The sequence below is a fragment of the Leptopilina heterotoma genome, unplaced genomic scaffold, assembly GCF_015476425.1.
Source record: "Leptopilina heterotoma isolate Lh14 unplaced genomic scaffold, ASM1547642v1 Lhet_7, whole genome shotgun sequence".
In the NCBI taxonomy this organism is placed as follows: domain Eukaryota; kingdom Metazoa; phylum Arthropoda; class Insecta; order Hymenoptera; family Figitidae; genus Leptopilina; species Leptopilina heterotoma.
Window position 1 is genome coordinate 1,006,817 of NW_025111161.1, and position 18,660 is coordinate 1,025,476.

The window sequence follows — 18,660 nt, forward strand, 5'->3', positions numbered from 1 at the left end:
ATCATCTACATAGAGATAGTATGTTATTATGCATTATACGATGTTACGGTTATATATGTATATCAGAATACATGATTAGCCTGATGCACTAAATGTGAAATGTGAGCCATCAATGAGAACAACATTAATTCCAGAATATTAGTGTTGCTTGATAATCTTAGTTACTAATTACTAGATTATCTTTTGAAATAAACCTTTTTAGCTCTACGTGGATTTTCATTTGAGGAATAGAACTTGGGAATTTACAATTTTCGTTGAAACCAGCAAGTTGTTCATTTTATTTCAGAGTATATGATGGTTGCTGGCGCACAAAGAACCTAATCTGATATCTCTTAACAACCCAGCTTAGAATGCAATCCTGAAAGAGGGATTCGCTTACACGTTCGAATCTCTGGTGTATACAATAATTAGTTGTACTATGCTGTCTTAAAATAGAGACTTTTCTTGTCTTGAGATAAGGGTGTTACGAAGATATAACATAGTTTTGATGCTTCAAAATAAATTATTAACTTGATATTTGAACCTAAAAAGTCTAATAGTTCGGGAAACTTTTCATCTTAATTCGATGGGTTAAGTTGTCAAAAAATGTGATTGAATAAATGAAAAAGAAAAGAAACTGACGAAAAGGGAATTGAAATGTATAGTCTACGCGCTTAATAAAATAAGATTAGCACATGTTATCAAAACCTTTTCCCTAAAAGTAATTAAAATATTTAATATTCTCATCATGAAACTCGGATTTACAAATTTCTATTTTTGACGAAAAATACGTTATTAGGTCAGGACAGCAAGCGCAGATAAAAAAGATGAAAATAGTTCGAATCGATTAGTTTATTCTACTGAAATATACCAAATTAATTATGTATGATATTTGAGAGTAATTTATTATTAGCAATTTAAATGCAATGTTGTTTTCTAGCAAGAGATTGATAACCGATTCGATTATCCCCGAATGCTTATGAATTTTAAACTGAAAGTCACTATTGTCTTGAGATACTTGAAAGAGACTTATTTCAAGTGCTATTAATAAATGAAGCTTCTCTTTCTAGTTGATGTTTTGCTCTGCATTTTGCAGTTATACGACGAGACTCTCTGTATTGGAATTCTCGAGTGGCTTCTTATATTGGAGTAAAAACAAAAACTATTTCACATTGATCTGCTTTTCTCCAGAGAACAGTGCTGGTGTATGTGGGGAGAAAGAGAGAAGTTGAGAAAAAAAATGTAAGAGTCTTTTGCGGTTTGCGAACTGCTCGATATCGATCGATCGATCGTCCTGTCTCGTTTCGGCGCAATTATTCCAACTGCATGCAGTCCGGAAGACGGGTAGCGTCTTTTGGAGAGGTATATTTGGATGTTCGTCAGCTCCAGTTTGGAGAAACGTCCCTCCTTAGACCACCGTCGTCGCGGTGGAACGATAAATTTGGCGAGTCACAATCCACGACTGAGATCAGGTCGTATCAAGATTTGAGCAACCGGCTACCTACTTGGCCCTTGTGTATAAAGCGTGCATGAAACGTTTTTTGCAGACCGACAAACCGCTGGACGTGGGGATACCTCATTTTTCGAGATACATAAACGCGATGCTGGTTCAGCCTCCGGGTCTAAGGTAGAGAGTGTGGTGGAGAATGAGATCGGGAGTAGGTGTGCGGGTTAGCTATCGGGAGGATCACAATACTATTTCGCTCTTTCTCTCTTTGCTCACTGTTTCCTTCTCATAAAAAGAGCATTCATATCTCCTGGACCAGCTGTTGCTTCTGCTGTTGTATGCCAAAAGGGTCTTTGGCAGATGATGGTGTGCGTGAATTTATATCAGGAATGATGCATAAGGACAGAAGGAGGCGATGGAGGACAGTGCGAGGACGAAGGGGAGGAACTAGTTATGATAATGAGGAGATGCAATGATAGCCCCTCGCCTGCTCCAGCTTTGCGCTGGCTCGCTTGACTCTTACGAGTGCACCAATGATCTTCGGACTCGCTTCTTTTCCTTCTCTCTTTGTGTTACCTGTATTATCAATGTGAGCTGCAATCCGAAGGACGTGTTGGTGTGGTATAATGGGACGGCTGCTCACTTTAAACAGGGTAAATAACTTTCAGTGGTGTCGTTTTGTCTCGGACGTGCGCCGCTTTTCTTTTCAGGGACAGCTGATCAGTCGAATCCTTAATTTTAAACCTATCCCTCGACTGGAAGACCTCCGTCTTTCAGTTTGCCATTTGTCGCTAATTTTATTCTGTCCTTCAATTATTCACGGCGTTCGCCTTGAAACTACAGAACTTCCATTAAAATATAGAAGTCGAATCAATTAATTTTGCATCACCTATTGAGAACCTATCTTTGATAGCATGAGAAATTCACATTAATCCAGAGTTTCACCGATCTCAAGCAGAGTTACGAGGGTTTTAATTTCACAATTTTCTCAATAGTGAATTCAGTTACAGTGAGTTCTAATTACATTTGTAATCGATTTTATGAACGTGGAGTTTAATGACATACTTTTACGATGCACCCATGCGATCAAGTACAAATACCCATCACTTCAGCTATTCCCACGTGACTCCACAAGTACCTTCGTAGAGTGCCAAGCGCAAATGCGAAATTCACTAACATTTGTGATAGAGGCTATAAATTGTCCGCGACCATTTCGAGCCGCAGGTGCACCAACTATAGACTATCTGTATGGGTGAACGCCTTTTTTGGCATCGAAGAATGACCGGAAATGTATACAATGCGATACCACGCGTAATGGTATCACCAAAAGTGTTAGTGTTATTCGAATCGATTTTTAAATCATGCATTATTACGAATTCTGAAGTTCAACCTTCTCTCGCCTCTGTAACATTTCCTTAAATCCTTTTTCAAAATAATTTCCAATTGAAATCGCCACTGTAATAAATCAGAGTGTCAATTTCCGAAAGTTATCAAACAGAATCAGTCGTAAATCATACTTTACTAAATTATGAATTGCTCTAAATACGCAATGCGCTCGATTGCACCTGGACGGTCAGAAAGATTTTGCGTATAGGGACAATCGTTTTGCAGCCGGCAGACATAATGAGCTGCAATAAGGGTGAAAAAAAAGCTTTTGGAACAAGGGAGTCTAAGAAGGGAGGTGTATAAGAAGAAGTGAAAAAGAGACATCGAACTGTAACGTGGGAGGAAACGTAGCGTGGTGCCGGGTTTCGCGTTTCCAAGGCAGTTTATTTCAGCGTTATTTCTTATTATTCTTGCTTTATACGTCTCACTCCTTCAAGTTTACCACATTCGGCATTTCTCAGATGACACATTTTCTCGCGCGCAGCTTGAAACTTTATTCTAGACTTTTTCAAGTTTTTTTTTTATTTCTCACTAAACGTGTTATACGACCTGTTTCTACCAACTGCGGCTTTTGAGACAGACTGTAACACGGATTTGAATCGTAAACGAGTCCTTCGAAATTAGTCCTTTTTTTATTTCTTCGGTAGCGTCTTTTGGCACTGGTTTTTCAAACGAGATTCCTCCACTGGGATTCCAGTTTGCATTCGATTGTATAGCAAAGGGTGAAAAGAAGTGGATTGGCAAAAAAAAGGAGAGTGATCTTCTTTTTCTGCAACTTGACCATAAAACTCCTCTAGCCTTTCGACTGCTCACTGGAGCAAGTAAATGAGTTGTCCGTTCTTGATCAATGGTTTTATTTTTATTACCTCAAAGAAAATGTTTGCGGATCTATCATTAAGTACTTTGGACCTTTTGTCGTTAATTTCTTATCGATTCTTTTTAAATTGTTTTCTTCCCCACTTTTTTCGTTAATCCCAGAATTGAACTTTTGAGTTTTGAATATTAGTTTTTTTAGATTTAAAATTTATATTCTCCTAGAGCTTTATAATATGTTCCTGGAAAGCTGAGAGGATTCTGACTGTAACTTGAACTTTGGAATCCATGATGTACGACGAATCTATATTCCTCGATCGATCGCTGTCTAACCGCCTCTATTTGTCTTTCTTCTTAAAAAGACGAGACTTGAGATTCTGCACGTGCGTGTACACGCCCTTCGATATGAATCTCCGCATCGACACGATTATATTTACGTTATTGCAGACTGAGGAAAATATCGCTTTTCTCCTTTTTTTCGATTCCTTGGAGAAATTAATTTTCCCGAGATCTAATATACCAGGAGGTAAAAAATCAAATAACCATTCAGTCATGCTTCTAATCTCAATTTAATTGGTCGGCTTAATTACTAAGCAAATATTGCCAACACTCCCTTCCGTTCAATATAACGATTGACACACATTGCTCTCCATATAGCTGCAAGGCACTAACTGTAGGTGACTAATAAAATCAATTTCTACTTTATAAATCGAATTTCATCTAAAATTCTTTGAAAAATATTAAATATTCAGTGAGTTTGAAAATAATCGGAAGTGAAAAATAATTTACTTTTTCGAAAATTCTCCAACGTTGGATTATTTCTTGATGCTTTGAATTTTTAAGGAAGCATATTGTAGAAAATAGAAAGATAGTCTGCTTTTGCGAAATAAAAAGTAATAAAGTTAAAAGAGAAAGCGCTCCCATAAACTTCAAGGATTTATGACGAGCAAATGTTGAGCCGGAAATAACTAGACACCTCTCTTCATCGTTTTAGACATGCATCTCATTCCAACGTCTTGGGCGGGATGAATGACGATTTTTCTAGATGTTGATGTTTATGAAGAGAAAAATTGAACGGAACGACATGAAAACGCTTCTTAGCTGTATATACATATACGTCTGTCTGATTCTTCATTCGCGTAGGTGGTGGTTTTATCCGCCACAAGAACCAGTAAATTTGTCGTGTTTAATGGACGATCTTGGTCGAGAGTGTTGCTTTTAAAATAAACCGAAAGAGAGAGAGAGCCAAGAGTGTATCATCAGAATATTAGGCGCGCCTGAGAAAACACGCGACTGACGGGCCACTGGACTTTATAGACCTCTTTATGAACAGCTAATATCCCATAATTCCGCTCGCTATGTTTGTTCCACTTGTACACGTGTTTATAGAAATAGTTCGACTCAAGACTGGTACAGATATCTATCTCATGATCACATGCAGTTGCTATAAATTATTCAAATTATTCTCAATTATACGGGAGCTGTTAATTATTTTAGTTTAAAATTCCAAACAGTTAAACTTGCGCATGGGATATAATATAGAATATTTATACAGAAATAATATCCAATTTTTTCACTTTTCTGATTATAATTTTATATGGAAAATGATTGTATTAATTACAAGTGGAGTAAATAACTGAGTAGTTTAGTTTCACATTTTGCAAATGAAAATTTATGGTTCCACTGATCTTTTTGTTTGTTTATAATTTCTAATGGTAGTTATTAAATTATCTAAAACAGTTGCTATGTAATTATATACGTATGGGAAACTAATGCTTTTAATGACTTATAATTATATCTATTTAATTTTGAAGTATGTAATTATAAATAATGTGTTAATTAAAATTATGTTCCTAAATAGAAAACCAATTTTCTTTGGGGATTTGGCAAGATGAATATTCCATGATTCGCATTTGTAATTGACCCCTGATATTTGGACTGTTCATATAGCTAGCCATTTGGGACTGGTGTTCAATTTGATACGCTGCAAAAATGAATTCAGGTTTTTGTGCCGAGAGGGGTTCTCTTATCTTGTCGCCAAGAATCGACGCTCTTGATTGGTTCACAAATATCAAGTAACAGTCAAGTAACCTTGGCCCTTCTCTCGTATCGTGAACCGCATCTTTGTATATGTGGTGTTTGAAACCTTCTTCTCGCGATTTTACGGATGGTTGAACCGGATACCGTGAAACCTACAACTAATGTTTATGCATTCAAAAGGTAACACCACACACGTCTCGTCCTTCGACAATGGAGGATTTTTTTTTTGTTGAAGTTAATTTGTCGTTTTATCTCGCCATGTTTGGATTGCGATACTGTATATGTAAATAAAATTCCAAGTAGGTTGATAGTTGTATCGGGTATATTGGATATATCCCGCAAAATGCGGGAGGCAGGAAAAGGTGTGGTCGCCCGAGGTGGTCACTTGTCTAGAAAGCGATTTCAAGTCACTACACTCGTCTGAGAATAGAATGGTACTACAACTATTTACTGCGATATGACTTACGTTCGAAACTGTTACTAATCTGTCCTGGTTACTAATCTACTAACTGATCTGCAATTTATAATTTTCATAATTCCTTTATTAAAGAATAAGTTGTCCCGAGGTTCGAGTCTAATTATCCTTTTGAAGATCCATCCCTTTTGATTCGACTTTACGATCGGAGGGAACCGATCTTGTACTATCGTTCTTACTGATCTTGAGACTCGTAATCCAAGGAGAGCCTTCTCGGATTTCCTACTTTTTATAGCTCACGCTCTTTTGACACCCTGCTGTCATATCACACCAGCGAGCTGCAAACCGACACATCCAAGGTGGCAAACCGAATCATCTAGATTCATTTTTTTATTTTTCATTTTTCAAAACCTGCTTAATTATATTCGGAGCTAAGATTGTCGTTCTCTTTTTTTCCCCCGATGAATCCCTCTTAAGATGCTATCACTCCACTTTGAAAGACACGATTAAGGAAGGTTTTGCAATTGATCTCATTCCTGACGTTTCGCATTTGGACAATTTAAGGCGGCCAAGAAAACAATTGGGAATTGAATCCAGTTCTGGCACGCTGCTCTCAAAGGAAGGACGATGAGACCGGTTCTGTGGAGAATAAAAATGTGTCCACAACTGAAAAGCGGGGAGGGAGAGGTTCCCCTTATGGAGATGAGAGGACCAATGCGGACAATGCTTCTGGACCAAGGTCTGAATTCATAATCTCCTCTAACGACAGCACAATGATCCAAATATGTTTTCAGTGTAACAAAAGGGTTTCATAAATGTTTATCATTAATTTAAATATTATCAGATGCGAATGCCATTTGACTGTGAACCTACTCAAACGGCCGCCATCTGATTGTCCAAAACGGATGAAGAATGAACGTTGGATTTTTCAATGCCCACCGCAGATTTAAAGATCTTGTATCATCTCCTGTGCGTAAAACCGGGCGGTCCCTTTATCTCCTTCGGTTGTCGAGGAATTAGTCCAGAAGCTCAATCCTCCAATTTAATTTTTTTTCCCAATTCATCCATTATGATCACAAGAGTAATATTTCTCATAAGGGGAAGAATTATTCCACTTCGAGTTCAAGGGAATTTGTCGATTAAGTTTGACAAATAGTGTTTTGATTCTATAGTTGCAGTTTTAAGATGGAAAACATTTAAGCATGTCATAAGTTTTTTTTTACAAAATTCGCCAGTGAGCGACATTTGGAAAATGGCTTCTTGTCAAGTAAATATATTTTTTCAATTCCGTCTCTTCGCTTCTTATTGACACAAACACACACACACACGATAAACGGTTAGTACTTTCTCTCGAGACCACCCCAGAAGTCGCTCCTCAATTTAAAGTCTACAAGATTTCCATCGCATGAGAGGTAGTCAGTTATTGAGTGCGTGCTTACTTAGCGAGCGAGGTACGCATCTATTATACCCGATTAGAAAAATAAACCTCCGTGTAGGCTAATTGAATAATTTTAATTCATCCCGATAGGGAAATAACTTATTCAAAAGATAAGAATGCCATTATTCAAAAACGAAACCTCTAAAAGGAAGACCATGTCATAACAATCTTTCTTTGTTGTTTCGGACAATCTGATAAATTACCGGATTATACAATTGACAGGAGCTGAGAACTACGGCATAAAAAGTATCTTAAGAGGTTCTGGAGTATGATTTGAGGTTTAGAATCTCTTCCCAAGATCTTTGAATCTGACATTATTTAGAATATTATATTAGAATATTAAAATTTAAATATTAGAGTTTAAAATACTATTTGCGGACTTGAAGAAGGATAGAAGTTACGGATCTTTAGGAATTTAGGGACCCAGTTCGAGTACAGAAGAGAACAACAATTTTTTATCCTCTACAATTAAGCATTTGAAATTGTTTGAAATTGTTCAAATAAAGTGGATAAGCTCTCAAGAAAGCAATCAACGAAAGAGAAAGGTAGTCAATTGACCCAGCTGTAAATGGAGGTTTATGGAAATTCTAGAAATCAGCCATAAGTAGCATTTACGAGTGAGACCATCTGCTTGATGCATGAATACAATGCCAGTAGTCGCTTTGAGCCTCATTTTCATAATCACAAGAACCATGTGAATCGTTTACTGCGCTCGCTCGGCTAGAACATATTCGTATTTTCAAACGGTAAAACCAAATCTCACGAGACTTATAGTGTGACTGTGCGCTAAAACTTAGTTACAATTGCGCGCATTTATTTTCAACCGCACAGATTTTCCGCCAATGCTGAAAACATATTATTCACTATTTCTATGGCATTCCATTTTTACCAGTGAAATTGCATTCGAACCATCGGAAACTTGTTCACACAGTTAGTTTTCTCTGTATTCGAAATGTTCGCGCCCTCTAACACTTCCCTTTTTTTGTTGACGATTACAAGAATGACAATTGTTCTGGAAAAACACACTATTGGAACAATTCCTATTCAGGACAAAGTTTTTTACAAACGTAATCTAGTTTTATTTTTGGAAATTTATTCGCCGAACATTACAAACTAGGTTTGTATGATGATGATAATAAGAGACGCGTGGCACTCTTGAAGGTTCATTACAAAATAAATAATTATTGCGCGAAAACAAAAGTGACTTGATCGGATTTATTTTGAACTCGAGCGACCTGGATAAACTGACAATGTGTGAAAATACAAGAGTGGAGAGTAAAAGGCTGATGGATGCATCCAAACGATGTCTGTTGATAGACACACTTTTTCTCTATTGTGTTGAACCGCGGGGCTGAAAGCCACTAAACAAAATGTGAAATGGGAATTTTATTCCACACAAAGTGCATAGCACACTCTCTTCTCTCTATCACTTTGCTGCTTAGTGTCTCGTTCGTGTGGTTTCATTTGTCTCATTTTATTTACAGGCGAGAAAAAACGAAACTCGCGAATTATCCACACACATGATGATGAGAAAAAAAAAATTTCTTTGATCTTACGCTCACTTTGACTTGGCGTGAAAATTTTTATTCCTTCTCTTGATTTATGATTAATTTAACAAATAAACCCCTGGCAATTTAATAAAGTATCATACAATTTATAAATTTCTGTTTGGGCTACTGTTTTTGGATATTTAACAAAAGTTTCTTCTTTTGGTTTCATTTAAATTCTATTTAACTGAAAACTTTGCGAAAGGTATAAATGGCAGCAAGAAATGAGTTCTAGCCAGAAGGTTACTGTATAAAACGAGCAAGGAGCAATTTCGAAGAAAACGATTTTAGAGCCAAGTTTTTTCTGGTTGTAATAAATGACTAATAGTGAGAAAGTTGTGACACGAATATCGAGAGATAATCGTTTAACGGACATTCCCATAAAGTTCGAGACTTGAGAGCAATTGTACGGCGCAAGAGTCAATGATCGAAAACAGTTGCGTTAGTGTAACAGAATGACTAATACCAGGCTGGGGAATAAATGTTGGAACACGGAGAAGAAATGACCACGAGAAAGACGGTGCAGTCATCGAGCTGAAGATGCCCGCGGCTGGTCTGGTTCTATTCTGAGATTACGATCATAATGAAAAAGCTTTTTGCTCCCATCGGCCATCGGTATCTCTCGGTATGAAAAGATCTGACGACGGCTGCTGCATTCTATAGCCGCATAGACTTTGTATCATGAGCAGTACGCCAACGATGGCATGCATTATGGAACAGAGCAGCGATTCTTCGGGAAAAATTGCGAACACGCGATCCTTAGCTTGACTAACGTCATAGATGTATTGGTCCTTAGAAAAAAATTTATTTTACTCGAATTCCGGTTAAACTCAATTCTACTTAACCGATCGCGGTACTTATATGGACCGTAGATTCGCTGGAAACTAGAGGAATCAGTCCTTGCGAATATCATCTAATAGCTGTTTTTAGCTTTGACTAAAAATGTATTTTTTATGGTTAAAAAAAGATTCGTTTTCTTCCCGCCAGAAAATGAAAATAAATCTCCAACTCACCTGAAGATGAACTTGACCGTTGTTATCGACCCAGCCGATGACCATGTCAGTGCCAGCACGTCGGTCATCTCTCGTGAAGCCCAAACCCACGTAACCCAATGTTTTCACCTGCACTTCAAAGGTGACGTCCCTCTCGCCAGGCGTCCACAAAACAAGAAAATTGTTATCAAGGACGGCGCTGTGCTGCCACTCGAATCCTGATCCATAATCAGAGGCAAGAATCAAGAAAAGAAAGCCGAACACAAAATACTCCATCGAATGCCTCATTTTCCCCATGAGTTAAGAGACTAGTTCACAGCATCTGCAAAAGAAAAAATTTTCTCGTTAACTTCAAACTAAGTAAATAAGAACAAAAAAAAAATCAGCAAAGTTTCTTAACCTAATGACCTAATGGTATAACAGAGTCAACAGAGTGATGGATGAAAATTTTTGACAACCGGTTGGCTGACCCATTTACGAATTTTACGCTCTACCGTAAAATACCAGGTTTGTCCATTTTAATATTTCGAGGGTGCTCTCTAACGACGGTGCAGACTTCAATTATCCTCTTGTGACGTATATACGAAAGATTTATTTTCAGATTAAACAGAATGAAACGAGAGTTGTGTTTTCAACTCGCAAGAATAATAAATGTTTCTCTTAATCCTACAAACAAATTCGTTTCTAAAAGCGATAAATTAACTGGAGTCTATAAAATAGTCTATCTGTCTATAAAATATACTAAATGCTGGCATATTATTTTAACTTCATTTACTTGTATGTATTTCTCTTATATAGTTTACCAAACTAAATAACTAATACATTTTTATAAATACTCTGAACTTTGATATTACATTTATTTACAAAAATTTTTTTCAATTGTAAAATTATCCGAAAACAGCAATAACTTCTGTTTTTAATAAATATAATTATAATCATTATTTTTCCAGTAGAAAGAAAATTTTCAAAATATTTAAATTCAAACCTTTATAAAACATGAAGAAATGGATCACTCCGAGTCGAAGACTCGGAGCGATCGATTTCCTCATGTTTTACAATAAATTTAAAATGACTGAGTGATAAAGTCATTATTTTATAAAAATTATTTTCATCATTTCAATTCAATTATTATTTTCTAGAATTTCAAATTAAAATTCTTTTTTAAATGAATTTTAATTTTTTAATTTTTAATTTTTTTAATTTTTTTTATTTTTAATAATTCTTGAAATACTTCTTTGAGAATTTTCAAATCCACTGTTTTTTGTTAATTCAATTTGACGAAATTTCGATTTAGGAGATTCTTTAATTAAATATTTATTAGAAAATAAAAACTTCAAATAGTTTCAATTTTATTCATAATTTCAATGAGAATTCAATTATTTAAATAAAAAAATGAATAATTTATTTAATAATTGAATGTTTCTCAAAAAGTTGAATTTTAATAAAGAATTTTATTTAAAAAATTTGAAAAATACAAATTCTCTTGATGAATTTTAATAAAATTTTTTAAAATAATTACATTTTTCGAAAAATTCGATTAAAATTGCATTAAAAAGAAGTAATTGAATCCTTGTAAAAAAATTAATTATTTATAATAATTGAATTATTGCGAAGAAGTTTATAAACAATTTGTAAATAATTGAATTCCTGTGAAATTTTTATTATTTATAAAAATAATTAAATTTTTGAATAAAATTTTATTAAAATCATTGAATTGAGGATAATCTTTGAAAGTAATTGAAATTTTTCCAAGAATTTTATTAAAAATTTTGAAAATAATTGAATTTCGAACAGAAATTTTATTATTTTTGAAAATAATCGAATTTTTGTTAAGAATTTAAATGAAATTTTGACGAGAATTTTATTAAAATTAAAAAAAAAAATAATTGAATTTCGGATAGAAATTTTTTTATTTATAAAAATAATTTAATTTTTGCCAGGAATTTTACTAAAAATTTTTAAATATAATTGAAATTTTGAGGAGAATGTTATTAAAAGATTTGAAGATAATTGAAATTTTGTCAAAAAATTTATGAAAATTTTTAGAAATAATTGAAATTTTGTTAAGAATTTTATTAAAAATTTTGAAAATAATTGAACTTTTGACAAAAATTTTTTTCAATTTTTGAACATAATTGAATTCCTGTGAAATTTCTATTATTTACAGAAAATAATTAAATTTTTTGGTAAAATTTTATTAAAGTTTTGGGTATAATTTTATTAATTTTTTTTTAAATAATTGAATTGTTTTGTAAAACTTATGTTAAAATAGTAGAATATTAAAAAACATTGAATTCAGGAATATTTTTGAAAATAATTGAAATTTTGCAAAGAATTTCATTAAAATTTTTGAAAATAATTGAATTTATAAGAATAATTTCATTATTTATAAAGATAATTAAAAGTTTCCAACGAAATTATTAAAATAATTGAAATTTTAATAAGAATTTTATTAAAATTTTTAAAAAATAATTGAATTTAGGACATAAATTTTATTATTTATAAAAATAATTGAATTTTTGCCAACAATTTTACTAAACATTTTTAAATATAATTGAAATTTTGAGGAGAATATTAAAATTTTTGAAAATAATTGGAATTTTGTTAAGAATTCTATTAAATTTTTTAAAATAATTGAAATTTTGACGAGAATTTTATTAAAATTTTTAAAAAATAATTGAATTTAGAACAGAAATTTTATTATTTATAAAAATAATTGAAATTTTTCCAAAGAATTTCATTAAAATTTTTGAAAATAATTGAATTTTTGTTAAGAATTTTATTGAAATTTTGAAAATAATTGAAATTTTGACGAGAATTTTATTAAAATTAAAAAAAAATAATTGAATTTCGGACAGAAAGTTTATTATTTACAAAAATAATTGAATTTTTGCCAATAATTTTGCTAAAAATTTTTGAATATAATTGAAATTTTGAGGAGTATATTATTAAAAGTTTTGAAAATAATTATTGAAATTTAGACAAGAATTTTATTAACATTTTTTTAAATAATTGAAATTTTGTTTTGTAACTTCTCCAAAATTCAATTTTTTTTATTGTTTTTAACTAAAAATCCCTTTGTTTATTATTAGGATTCAAAGTATATATAGAAGCCCCAGAATTGAAATGTATGAAAATTTTATTGATTCAGATAGAAGGGAGCTTGTTTACTGAAAATCGAAACCGAGTTATTTATTATTCTATACATTTTCACCGTCCCATAGTTCAAAATTAATCAATCCATAAATGCTCAGTGTATACTTTGGAAGGTGTATATTTACACCCGTGTGCGATTTCACAATTTTACGAGCGTCAACAATCTGGTAGCGATCGAGAATCCATTAAAATTGACATCAAGATATCCAATAAATTTTCGCAACGACATCCAAACCACTGTTTTCTATTCAACAAAACCGATTTTATTCTGAAACTTAGGTTTTATGGTCTAAAAATAAAGTCTAAACTATTGATGAAAAAAAAATATGAAAGAAGTGGTGGTAGTACCACTGCCACTGTGAAAAAGTAGTAGGGACAGTATAAATATTAGAGGAGAAGGAAGCTTAGGGTTTATGGTCTAAAAATAAAGTCTGCTAATGGTTAATAACTGTTGATGAAAAAAAAAACTATGAAAGAAGTGGTGGTAGTACCACTACTAAAAAAGTAGTAGGGACAGTAAATATCAGAGGAGAAGGAAGCAGTAATAGTAGTAGTAAATTTGGTAGGAATAGTAAAAGAAGTGGTAATGGATACCAGCAGTAAAGGGAGTTATTCGAATGAATATTTTAATGAACATAGCAATGTTGACTCATTGCTGAATAGCAGGAATCAATTCAATTAACAGTAACAGCAGTGTAATACGCTGGCGAGTTGATGCATCGATGGTAACAGATGTCGTGCAACAACTCGAAACACAACAACCGTGTGGCGGAGCTTTAACTCGAACTGAGAGGATGTCATCTACTGAAGAGAAAGTGGGACGGTAAATATAAAGGAGCGAGAGAGAGAGAGAGAGAGAGCGGGGCAAACTCTCATCATGCACAGGAACGAATGGAGGAGTAGCCTAGGTTCACGAACACCATAGACGGGTTTGATTTGTGGCATGTCGTTCAGTCGATTGCTCCCAAATTGCGTCCAGCACACACCAGTGGCATCAACCCGAAATATATGTGTACCATTGCTGGTGGTTCGCTCGTGCGCATCGCCGCATCGTCCATTGGTTCATTCTGCGATCGGTCGTGTTTGAACGTGCTGGATGTTAAATAAATCCTACCGTTCAGCACGTCAAAAACAAAACCCAGTTCCTTTGACGCGTAACGCGACACGCGGGTCCGTGTAAACGTTGCCAAATTCCCTCGTAAATCTCTTCTTCAAATTCGTCGAACCGGTAATTGTTATTCAAAAAAATAATTTCATTCCCGCATGTATCCCAAAAAAAGGGGGGGGGGGGGAATTCAATAAAATGTTGGGGATTACCCGTTAGGATTACTTTTGGCTCTAACCATCGCATCGCTGGAAACTGTTTAACTATTAGATGTATTGAAACGTATATGTTTGGGAACTGATTACATTTTTCGAACAACGCATGACTTCCTAATACCGCTAAAGGTCTAATTAGATTAACTCATTTTGCAACAAATGCTGAAAAGTCGCACCCAAGTGCTAAAATTGCCAAAAACGAAAATCGACTCTTATCGGAATTAAAATTTCAGAAAGAGAAATTATTGCACTGAACATCTGCTCGCGCGGCATTTGGTAGATTACTCATCGGTGATCATTAAATGTCATGTTAGAGAAGAGTTGTTCAATTGGTTTCCGGTGCTAATAAGTGGCATGCGAAGAAATAAATACAGCAACCGTCCAACAACAAAAGGCTTTTAGAATTGCGAAAGAGCCATTAGGTAACTAAAAGTGTCAGGGCTTTTCGTAAGATCTCGGTTCGCATCGTTACTCACCGTTAATGGTTTCGGACAAATTTTACGAGCCTGTTAAAAAGATTGTAAACGCTAAGATGACACCATCAACTAGTAACAATTAGCTTCTTAAAGTGTGAATAACAAAATAAATACCTCTGTCTAAACGACAAAATAGAGATGTTAAAAGAATTATTAGCAAATGATCATTATTTCTCCCCTAAAGAAACTAATGAACTAATATCATCAATATTTCTGCTCCTTCAAAAGACGCGCTACGTCTTATAAAAGGAAGAATGCCAATTAATATCGGGAAGTTGTCCAAGGAACGAATAGCTTGACCTAATTCAGGAGCTCCGTGTTTTTAAATAGACATCTCATAAAGCCAAGAGGGCGTGACTCTTGAAAAAGAAACTCAGACTCAATAATGAAAAGCGCACAATGTTATTATAAGCACTAATTATGCACTCGGAATATGAACTAAGGGTTTAAGTGTTTTTACTGTGCAATTATAGTAGCGCTAACTTTGTTCGCGGATCGTTTATGACTGTAATTGCCTTAGAAGCTGCCAACTTACTAGAATACTCTACTTTAGAGAGGCGTCAGGAATATCTCCCCCTGATTGGACGGAAACTGTTTTCTCACGGATAATATCTTGCAAATAAAATATATCTACCAAGTGTGTAACATTTCCCTTTTTTTTTTGCTATATCTATAATTTTGATTTCAAAATCAATTTCATCGCATAATTATTAAAGGACAAAGCGATTGCTCCCTATGCGACAATTTTTTCCATTTCTTATGTACACAGATACAAAAGTGCTCGTCGGGGAAAGCTCGTTATTTAAACGCGACGGAGACAAGCGTTATGGACGAGACAAGAGGGAAATTCCAACGAGTCACTGCGGTAGGTTAAAGAAAAATTATTTTCTCTTCAACATACATGCTGAAAGGGGGAAATTATCTTCGTGTCGAGCAATTTCCTGAACGTTTTCACGCAGTCATCACATTCACAATATTAATTGAATAAAATATTTTTGGTGAACTATTTTACAAAAATTACAGATAGGATACAAAAATTACAGATTGGATACAAAAATTACTAGAATCTGTATTTGGAAAAATGGATAAAATTCGATGGAAAGCTAGAGACACCTAAATGTGAATCTCTATAAAACGATTATGCACGGACATCAAGGTAAATATATATGTACTGCTGTCGTTGAGAACATGTTTCGGAGTTGAGAATCCTTTGTCGGAGGATTGAATTAAAAAGTATGTGTATGAGAAAAGAAATGCATTAAAATTGAATCGACTTATGTTTGAATATGAATTTAGATCATCGCTCATTTTGTACGCGCAGCCCTCTCTTTTCTGTTAAAATAAACCGATTGGATTGGAAATCCTGACTTTTCAGACCGTATACGGGAGCAAAGCCAAACAGTACCGTAGCAATGGAGCTTTTTTAAGGTACAATAAAGTGCATTCATTCACGAGTCACACACACTATTTACGCGCGTTTGTATACAGCTTTTATATACATTATGTATTTTGCACACTGGGGCCTTTGCTCATTCACGGATGTACGTTGTATTTTATGCATTTTTACCTTCTACGACCTCGATCTGTCAGGTCGGTTTCGATTTACCAACTTCCCGAGCGGTAAGAGCAATAATACCTTCTGCTCGGTCAATTTTCGCGCAGAGAGTATCAGTTTTTAGTGTATTATACTTTTATCATCAATTGTGAAAACAACAGCATTTTGAACTATCAATAACCGAGCTTTGTTCTGTTTTCTACAGAAGACTCCCATTAATATGCAAGTTTCGGACTATTTTCACATTCTCATTTTTAATTTTTTTGTAAATTGAAAGGAAAGTAAATAAGTTTCAGATTCTTACTTGTTAAACATCATCCACCGAGTACAGGCTTCGCAGAGCCCTAAAAAGAGTATTTTAGTGGAAATATATAGGGAAGAAAATTAAAAAATAGGCGACTTTCAGGGAACCATAAAAATTGGTTAAATAAAGATAAAAATATAATTTATTTATACAGGGTTGCCACAAAAATTTAACTTCATTTTTCCCTGACTTTTCTGATTTCCAAACACAACTTTGACTTATATTTTTCGCTGACTCTAAAGAATATTTTGATTCACTCTCAAAATTATTAGATGCTCAAAAAAATGTTTTATTAAATTTATTTACAAATTTCTTCAAAAGTCAAATTATTTGAAAACATGAATAGTTTTATTTAAAATAAATATTTAATCATTTCTTTTCATTGGAATTGAGATGTTCAAAATATTTCAAATTCAAACCTTTTCAAATTGAACAACTCATAAGAATATTATTATAAAACGCATAAAGAAATGGATCACTCCGAGTCGAAGTAATCCATTTCTTTATGTTTTATAATCAATAAAGATTTATAACAACTTTTGAAAATAATTGAAAAATTTTTGAGCAATTTTATTAAATTTTTTAAAAACAATTGAATTTCTGAGAATAATTTAAATAATAATTTTTGAAAACAATTGAATTCATGAGAAGCATTTTATTAAAATTTTTGAAAATAATTTACTCCAGAAGAATTTTAAAAAAATTTTTGACAATAATTTAATTTTCGAGAATAATTTCCCTATCTTTTTATAAAAACAATTTAATTCTTGACGAGAATTTACAAAAAATTTTGAAAATAATTTAATTTCTGCAAAGTATTTTACTATACTTTTCGAAAGAATTGAATTCTCGTGATGAATTTTGATATTTATCAAAAGAATTGAATTTTGGAGAAGAATTTTATTAAAATGTCTAAAAATAATTGAATTTTTCTGAACAATTTTGTTATTCATCGACATAATTAAATTCTTTCAAAAAATTGTTTAATTAAACAATTGAATTATTGGGAAAAATTTTATTAAAATCTAAAAGAATAATTGAATTTATTTATTTATTGAATTTATTTCAAAAAAATTTAATTGAAATTGTATTCCAAATAATTTATTACTTTCAAACAATTTTATTAAAATATTTAAAAATAATTGAATTCCTGTGAAAAATTCAAATATTTTTGTAAATAATTGAATTCTTTGAAAGAATTGAAAAAAACATTTTTTTTAAATAATTGATTTTTTCGAGGAATTCAAATTAAATATTTATTTTTGAAAATAATTGAATTTTTGGCAAAAAATTTTGCTATTTATAAAAATAATTCAATTGTTGACGAGATATTCATTAAAATTTATAAAAATAATTGAATTCGTGCAAAGTATTTTATTAAATTTTCTTTAAATAATTGAAATTTTGCCAAGAATTTAATAAAATTTTTGACAATAATTGAATTCTTGGTGAGAATTTTGATATTTATCAAAATAATTGAATTTTGGAAAAGAATTTTATTAAAATTCCTTAGAATAATTGATTTTATGGGAAGAATTTATGCGGTTTTGTTGTTTATCAAAATATTTGAATTATTGCAACGAATTTTATTGTCTTAATAAATAATTAAATGTTTCTTAAAATTGAATTCTTTCCTCAAGTATTAATAACATTTTTAATAATAATTACATTTTTCAAGGAATTTATTTAAAATTGTACTAAAAATATTTGAAATTCTGCGATGAAAATAATTGAATTCGTAAATGAAATTTTATTATTTTTGAAAATAATTGAATTCTTTTTGTACAATTGT

At 32.7% G+C, this 18,660-nt stretch overlaps 1 protein-coding gene across 3 annotated transcripts in view; it reads right to left on the bottom strand.

Moving 5' to 3' along the window:
• The window catches only part of LOC122510531 (MOXD1 homolog 2), a 126,297-nt gene that overhangs the window by 34,814 nt on the left and 72,823 nt on the right, over window positions 1–18,660 (bottom strand). For all 3 annotated transcript variants that reach the window (XM_043625264.1, XM_043625265.1, XM_043625266.1), the window contains one exon: window positions 10,079–10,379. In XM_043625264.1, the coding sequence (XP_043481199.1) occupies window positions 10,079–10,354 (276 nt within the window). In that variant the 5' untranslated portion in view covers window positions 10,355–10,379. The remainder of the gene's footprint in view (window positions 1–10,078; window positions 10,380–18,660) is intronic.